Genomic DNA, 9002 nt, shown 5'->3' with positions numbered 1-9002 from the left:
CTTACCAAACATGATATCCTTCTCCAGCGACTGTTCCCTCCTGACAATATGTCCAAAGTATGAGAGACAAAGTTTGGCCATCTTGGCCTCCAAGGAGCACACTGGCTGCACTGAAATTGATAAAAAATGCATTCAAGATGCATTAATAATTACTGGTGATTGAAATGCAAAAGCTGGAAACAGAAGAAAAATCAATAGTTGGAAAATATAGCCTAGGTGATTAAAAATAACAATGGAGGTTCCATGATAGAATTTTGCAAGACCAATGACTTATGCATTGCAAATACCCTTTTCAACATAAATAGCGACTACATGTGGACCTCACAAGATGGAATACATAGGAATCCAATTGATTACATCTGTGAAAAAGGCCATGGAGAAGCTCAGTATCATCAATCAGTATAAAGTCTGAGGCCAACTGAAACTGGCAATCAATTGTTCCTATGCAAGTTCAGGTTGAAGCTGAAGAAAATTAAAACTACTCCAGAAGAACCAGTGTACCACCTTGAATATAACCCACCTACATTTAGAGACCATCCTAAGAATAGTTTTGATGCATTGGGCACTAATGACCAAAGACCCAAAGAATTGTGTGATGACATCAAAAACATCATATAGGAAGAAAACAAGGTCATTAAAAAGGAAAGAAAAGACCAAAATGGATGTCAGAAGAGACTCTGAAAGTTGCTTTTAAACACAAGAGTACCTAAAGTGAATGGAAGAAATAAAGAAGTAAAAGAGCTGAACAGAAAATTTCAAAGGTCAGCTCAAGAAGACACCTAGTAAAGTATTTTAATGAAATGTGCAAAGACCCAGATTCAGAAATAAAAACGGAAGAACATGTGCACCATTTCTTCATCACGCTGAAAAAAACTGAAGAACAAATTAAAGTCTCAAGTTGCAATATTAAAGGATTCTATGGGCAAAATCTGTGCTGGAAGAAGTAAGAATAGACCTGTGTTGGAAGTATACCCTGAGTACTCCTTGTAAGTCAGGATGGCCAGACTTCATCTCTCATACTTCAAACATACTGTCAGGAGGGATCAGTCACTGGAGAAGGATACTGTGTTTGGTAAAGTGGAGGGTCAGTGAAGAAGAAGAAGACCCCTAGCGAGATGGATTGGCAGCATGACATCAGCAATGGGCTCAGGCTTAGCAATGATTGTGATGTTGACCCAGGACTGGGTAGTGTTTGGTTCTATTGTGTATAGGTTCACTACAAGTTGGTACCAACTCGATGGCACCTAACAACAACATCGGGCAAAATCTGGAGAACAAGAAGGCTTTCTGCCCCTGCAAAGATATACAGCCATGGAAACCCTATACAGAGTCACTATGAGTTGAAAACAACTCCACATCACTTAGCAACAACAACAACATGGGCAAAATACTGAATGATGCAGGAAGCATCAAGAGAAGAAGGAAGGAATACATAGAGTCACTGTACTAGAAAGAATTGGTTGATGTTTGTTTCAGGAGGTAGCATATGATCAAGAACTGATGGTATATAAGGAGAAACTCCAAGCTGTACTAGAAGACAACAGAACACCAATTAAGATGTTCCAACAAATGAATGCAACACTGGAATTGCTCACTCATCTATGCCAGGAAATTTGGAAGACAGCTGCCTTGCCAACTGAGTGGAAATGATCCATATTTGTACCAATTCCAAAGAAAGGTGATCCAACAGAATGTGTAAATTATCGAACAATATATCACATGCAAATAAAGTTTTGCTGAAGATAATTCAAAATGGTAACAGGAGTACATTAACAGGGAATTGCCCGAAATGGAAGTTTTCAGGATTCAGAAGAGGACGTGGAATAAAGGATATCATTGCTGATGTCAGATGGATCTTGGCTGAAAGCAGAGAATACCAGAAAGATGTTTGCTGTGTTTTATTTACTATGCAAAGGCATTCAACTGTATTGATCATAACAAATTATGAATTACATTGCGAAGAATAGGAATTCTAGGATACCCAACTGTGCTCATGTTGGGACAGAACATTGGAATGCTGACTAGTTTAAAGTCAGAAAAGTTGTGCAACATGTTTGTATCCCTTCGCCGTACTTACTCAAACTGTGCTGAGCAGATAATCTGAGAAGCTGGACTAAAAGAACAAACCCAGCATCAGGACTAGAGGAAGACTCCTTAACAACCTGTGATATGCACATGATACAAACTTAATTTCTGAAAGGGAAGAGGATTTGAAGCATTTAACTGAGGAAGATCAAAAACTACAGCATTCAGTATGCATTAGACTTCAACATAAAGAAAATAGAAAATCTCACAACTGGATCAGTAAGCAACATCATGATAAACATTGTTAATAATTTAAGCTTTCTTGTTGTTGTTAAGGACTGTGGAGTCGGTTCTGACCCATAGCGACTTTGCACAGGGTTGCTAAGGCTGCAAATCTTTACAGGAGCAAAAAGCCTCATCTTTCTCTCACGGAACAGCTGGTAGTTTCCAACTGCCAACCTTGAGGTTCGCAGCCTGATTTGTAAGTTTTCTTGGATCCACAATAAATGTCCATGTAAGTAGCAGTCAAGAAATCAAATGATGTATTGTATTGGGCAAATATGGTATAAAAGACCTCTTTAAAGTGTTAAAAAGCAAAGATGTCACATTTAGACCCAAGACAGTGTATTTTCAGTTGGACCAATAAACAACATTTTTATCAACGGAGAAAAGACCGAAGTTGTCAAGGACTTCATTCTTCTTTAATCAACTATCAACACTCCCAGAAGCAGCAGTCAAGAAATCAAACAATGTATTGCATTAGGCAAATCTGCTGCACAAAACCTTTTTAAAGTGTTGAAGAGCAAAGATGTCAGCTTGAGGACTCAGGGGCACCTGACCCAAGCCGTTGTATTTTCAGTAACCTCATATGCATGTGAAAGCTGGACAGTGAATAGGGAAGACCGTCGAAGAATTGGTGCTTTTGAGTTATGGTGTTGGAGGAGAATATTGAAAGTGCCATGGGCTTCCAAAAGAACCAATAGATCTGTTTTGGAAGAAGTGCAGCCAGAGTGCTCCTTGGAGGCCAAGATGGCCAAACTTCATCTCTCATACTTCAGACATATTGTCAGGAGGGACCAGTCACTGGATAAGGATATCATGTTTGGTAAGGTGGAGGGTCAGAGGAAAAGAGGAAGACCCCCCAACGAGATGGATTGGCCAAGTGGCAATATCGATGGACTCAAGCATGGCAACAATAGTGAGGTTGGCCCAGGATCAGGCAGTGTTTCGTTCTGCTGTGCATAAGGTCACTATGGGTCGGTACCGACTCAATGGCACCTAACAGCAACAGCAACATATACATGCAAAATCTGGAAAATAAATAAGGAAGACTGAAGCAGAATGAATGCCTTTGAAATATGGTGTTGGTGAAGAATATCAAATATAACATAGGCTGTCAGCAGAACAGACAAATCTTTCTTGGAAAAATTACAGCCAGAATGCTCCTTAGAAGCAACAGTGTAGACTTTGTCTCATACACTTTGGGCATGTTATCAGGAGGGATCAGTCCCTGGACAAGGATAACATGCTTAGTGTATACTTGCTGTTGTTGTTAAGTGCCATTGAGTCAGTTCCGACCCATAGCCATCCTGTATAGGGTTTCTGAGGAGCAGCTGGTGAGCTTGAACCGACAACCTTGCAGCTCAAACGGTGTTGCAGTCTGACACATTAACCCACAACGCTACACCAGTATATAGTAGGGGGTCAGAAAAAAAGAGAAAGATCCTCAGAGAGATGGACTGACAACATGGTAGCAACAGTGAGCTTAAAGCTAGCAAAGCTTGTGCGGGGCCAGGCAACATTCCTCCCCGTGGTGCTGTGGTCTCGTTGGGTTAAAACTGACTGTACGGCAGTAACAGCATTAACAATGAAGGTGACTAGGTCAGTTATACAAGGGCACTGAAACACTGAAGATCACTGAATTTGTTTATAATAGTAGACGATGGCATTTAGCTAAGATCAAAGAGGAATTCTCTTCCTTTTCTGTGAGTTAAAAACCTACAACAAAATTCTATTACCAGTAACTGTGATGGAAATTACCAGTCAAAAGCCAAACCCACTGCCATCCAGTAGGTGCCTACTCATAGCTTGTTCTTGTTAGGACAGCACAGAAGGGTCTCCAAGGTGGTCTTCTTTATGGAAGCAGACTGCCACATCGTCGTCAGAGCAGCTGATGGGTTTCAATGGCCGACTCGTTGGCAGCTGAGCACTTTAGCCACTGTGTCACCAGGGCCTCTGTGATGTTAGTTACATGAGTTTAGGCATTCATCCAAACTTATCATACTGTGGGTAGGAGTTGGCGCCATGACAGTGGGGTTTCAAAAGAATCCTACTGTATACTTTTAAATGGTTGCCTGTTGTATGTAAATACAGTGTATAGGTTTACATAAAGTTGTGCACTCATGGGAGGTCATAAGGACCTGTCCTTGAAGGTGGTTGAGCAGTGACCACTTGCAAGAAATGTAAGTACAGGTTCCCACATCTGAGTAGAAGATGGCCCTCAACAATCTAGACATGGCTTTGACATGGAGACTCTTCATGTCAGCATAGCCGCTGCCATTTTATATAGGTGCCTTACCTGTCCACTTATCTGAAACATGTTAACTTGTCATGATTTTCAGATGTATTTATGTGTACACATGTGAAACACAGGACAGGGCATCTCACGCATGGGAAGATCTCACAGCAGATCTGAGCATATTGTGTCCTTAGTCCAAAAGCATAACAGTTTGAATGTATTGGATCAAGGGCATTTTACAATGATGGTAACTTCTGGTTTTTACTGGACTCTTCAAAGAAAATCAATTATAGTTTTCTTTCTTTGTTTTTTTTTTTCCATCAAACCCAAGATGATGTGTAAATGTTGATTTGGATTCTTTTTTCCTCCTGGAAAGGAAATAAATTCATTTGGAAGATAATGTGTGTGTATGTGCATGAGTTTCAGTATGAGATGGTTTTTGCTTTTGAGGCACCACCCTTTTATTACCTCACAATTAAGCCCCCGTCTTTTTCTCATAAAAGTGAATGTGTGCTTTCGACATGGTTTATCAGATGCTATTAATGAACCACTATTAAGACCGCAAGGCTGCAGTACCCAGAGCCTGATGACAGGGATTAAAATAGTGTGTATTGGCTGACTGCTGCTCCTCAGCTGGACCGCTCACTCATAATTCCTTTGCATCTAGTCCCAGCAGGAGAAGATTGACAGCATTGAAGACCACGTCAACAATGCTGCTGTGAACGTTGAAGAGGGAACCAAAAACTTGGGGAAGGTAAGATTCTACTCCTGCTGACAAATCAATGGTGCTTTGGCTCCCAAGACTCTCTAGTATTAACGCAATTGATCTGCTCCCTTTAATGTTGAGGGAACCAGCAATTAAGGAAATCAGGAAGAAATGACACACAGGTAGTGCAGGCCATCGATGGTGGTTCTAATAGTCTACTCAAGGATTCATTCTGTCGAGTTAGAAATGTTTTTAAAGGAGAATCAGCTGAAGCCCCACTCCAAGGCCTTCGGGGCTACCAGGGAGTATTTTCAGAGGTTTAGGGGAGAAATGAGAGGAAGATTGCCAGAAGCCACTAGGGGCAGATGTGTAAAGACGTGACAGCATGCGTGGAGTGGTGCCATCTATTTTTCACAGAATGTTGCTTTTAACCCCAGGTATGTAGCTACAGAATAATCTGTGTAACATAAAAGCTTTGGGGGTAATCTGTGGCAGCTGAAAATATTTAAATAAGTCAGCTAGATAGTGGATTGATCGTTTTGAAACTAAAATCAATTTGTAGCAGTCTGCTTCTTGTAGCTCATTTCTCTTAAGCTCTGAGAGTTGGAGCCATTGGGATACCTGTGGAATACTTCCTTCTCCCCCACACGTACAGTCTTTAAGGTTAATTATGTACCAAGAGCTAAAGAGGCATTGCCAGGAGTAATGAGAGGAAAATGCACATCACCACAGGCACGTATTCGCCACTCAATTTCTAAATTGAATTTTTTTTTTCCCCCAGGCTGCAAAATACAAGCTGGCAGCTCTGCCTGTGGCAGGTGCACTCATCGGAGGAGTGGTGGGGGGTCCGATTGGCCTCCTTGCAGGCTTCAAAGTAGCAGGAATTGCAGCTGCACTTGGTGGTGGGGTGTTGGGCTTCACAGGTGGAAAATTGATACAAAGAAAGAAACAGAAAATGATGGAGAAGCTCACTTCCAGCTGTCCAGATCTTCCCAGCCAAACTGAGAAGAAATGCAGTTAAAAATCAGAGTTCAGCATCATGGGCGCCAACACAGCTCTCCCAATGCTGGCTCTGTTTCTCAAGACGGACACTCGGTCAGCTTCTGAAGCACAAGTGTATCAACATCGGGCTGTAGATGGCTGAACTGTGATAACTGGATATATACTTTGTAGTTTGCTGGGGGTGTCGATGGAAACGCAGAGATAGAGGAGCTAGGGCTGAGAGTGTACAGTGTCTATCAGGTAAAGTTTAAAGACTGCCAAAGAGCCTATTTGCTGTCTATACATGTGAAAACGTATCCTATAATTCTGGAGCAGACGTATGGGAATACTGGGTTATGGAAGAATAGTTTCTTCCTTAACATTGACTTGAAGGCCCTAAGGCTGAGCATAATTAATTGTAGGAGATTGTTTAAGCCTGTTAGCAAAAAAATTAGGAGCTGAAGAGTCTTTCTCATAAGATAGAGAAATCAGCATCTAGCTAGGGTAGTGGCCCAGGTGAACTTGATAGTGGGGTCTAGTTGGTGAATCCTATTGCTTTTGGTGAACCTCCCCCCCCACCCCACCCCAAATTACTGGGTAAGAAAATTAATAGTGCAAGAAAATGGAAAGAGAAGGACATCTTCTTTTCTGAACCCTTCCTTCTGCCTCTGTTTAAATAAAAATCACAGCGTGTCAGATGGCAGGAGATTTATTAAGCTGGTGGTGGTGGTGGTTGGGTGCTGTCAAGCTGATTCTGACTCATAGTGAACGTGTACTTGTTTTCCGAGGCTAGGAATCTTTACAAGAACTGAAAGCCTCATGTTTCTCCGTAGAGCAACTCGCAGATTCAAATGGCTTATCTTTCATCAGCAGTCCAGCTAAACATCCACTACGCTACCAGGGCTCCTTCAGTAAGCCAGTAGACAGGCTTATTCTGTCAGCCTGTCTCATGCCCCAAAACCTAGTGGTCTTTGCCTTTCTCCCCTTGTAATTTTGAAACGTTCTTCGGTTGGAGTTGAATTCTACCCTTGTGTAATGAATGTGATCTACCTTTTATATTGTGTACCCTCTCTCTGGAGTCCTTGTGGTGCTGCAGGATAAGCACTGGTCAACAGTTCAAACCCACCAGCCGCTCCTCAGAAATCCTACACAGGGTTGTTATGAGTTGCAACTGACTTGACGGCATAACAGTAACCCTATCTGCGATTCATCCTTTCCAGTAACCTCCAGGTTAAGCCCAGTATTTCCAACATTGTTAGAGTTGGGGCTAAAAATGAGCAGGGGAGACAACATGAGATCATCACCTAGGGCATTTTCAAATTCCAAGGGGCTGCTGCATCTCTGTCTGCTACACAAGGTTGTTAAATGCCATCGAGTTGATTCCAACTCATAGCAACCTGTGTAAGGGTTTCCTAGGAGCAGCTGGATTTGAACTGCTGACCTTGAGGTTTGCAGCCCAGTGCTGATCCTACAGTGCCATGCCAGGAGTCTTGCCCAAGTTGTCCTTTTAGCTGGTATTTGGGAGTTAAGAACTAGCTTTCCATCTCTCCCACTGTGTTCAGAGACTTCTGTCTCTTCGTACACTTTCCTACACTTCTCTCAACTGCTCTTTCTTCCCAACGGTGGTATTCTTGCTTTCCTCTACTCATATGTGAGGTGAGGATAGACTCAGCTCTTTGGCGGTACTCTGGACTGATGAAGGATTCACAGTGCTAATCTCAGTGCTAAACATTGACAGCCAGCATGGCCCACCAGTCCAACCCACTGTGTCCAACAGTTGAAAGGTTTTAAAACTAGGAAGAAAATTTAAGATTGCAGGCAGTCTCACCCTCTGTCCCCAACTCAGTTGAAATTGTAATCACCTGTGGCCTTACTCGTTCACCTTCCGGAGGACAGGAGTGGGCATCTGCTGCTTGTCCCCTGAAGCAAAACAGGTTCAGCAGGGGATTGAATGATTTACCATTTAACTTCTCCCTTGCTGAGTTTATTTTTTTAATAACGTCTGTCAATTGCTACCTTTTACTTCTGTGTCAAATCTAAAGAGATCTTTCTCTTTTATACTTTTGTAATCTCATCAGTGAATTCCAGTGAGAGAAAGCACCATTTCTTATTATCATTAATTACTTGGAGATATCAAGTATTGCTATCTGTTGGTTTGTATCTTTTCCTTCCAAGAAGGAAATGATGTGAATAAATATCAGATTCGGATCCAGTATTTGCGCTTACATGCCTGTAAGATTGGAATCATTATTTTGAACCCCTCCTTAAAAAAATCCAATCCTTTCTGTCCCATTAATACAAGGTGTCCCAACCACAATGAGCATCAGAATCACCCTGGGTGCTGGTTTGAAACAAGATTCCTCCACTCCAGCCGCACAGTGATTCTGACACAGCTAGTCCGGCCTGGTTAAGACCATTACACATTGACACCAATACTCAGCTCTGTCACTGAGTTCTGGCATTTCCAGGCTTCCATTCCTGCTTGTTACAATCCCCTCTGCTAACCCATAATTGGCCAGCAATGCTTTGAGCCCACCATCTTGGCAGCACTAAGGACCCTGGGGATTGCCAAGACAATTTTATATCGAGACCTGAAGGAGAGCGAGGTGATGTGCAGTGGAATCTCCCATCTCACTCAGCTCCCTGTTCTCATGGCCAGCCTGGGTACCGCTGCATGGACAAGCACTCCAGCAGGCTTCACACACAGACATGTTACAGTACTTACAAAAAGCTTGGTAATTTAAAATTATTTAGATATAATAGCTACTTTCT

At 42.2% G+C, this 9002-nt stretch overlaps 1 protein-coding gene across 1 annotated transcript in view; it reads left to right on the top strand.

Annotated features, from left to right (window-relative positions):
- The window catches only part of STX17 (syntaxin 17), an 82959-nt gene extending 76689 nt beyond the window's left edge, over window positions 1-6270 (top strand). The window contains exons 8-9 of the mRNA XM_006864746.1: window positions 5211-5297; window positions 6031-6270. Coding sequence (XP_006864808.1) covers window positions 5211-5297; window positions 6031-6270 — 327 coding nt within the window. The remainder of the gene's footprint in view (window positions 1-5210; window positions 5298-6030) is intronic.
- The last annotated feature ends 2732 nt before the right edge of the window (window positions 6271-9002 follow it).

Source organism: Chrysochloris asiatica, unplaced genomic scaffold (assembly GCF_000296735.1).
Source record: "Chrysochloris asiatica unplaced genomic scaffold, ChrAsi1.0 scaffold00069, whole genome shotgun sequence".
Lineage (NCBI taxonomy): Eukaryota > Metazoa > Chordata > Mammalia > Afrosoricida > Chrysochloridae > Chrysochloris > Chrysochloris asiatica.
Note: the sequence above shows the minus strand (reverse complement) of the source record. Positions and strands in the feature narration are given on the sequence as shown.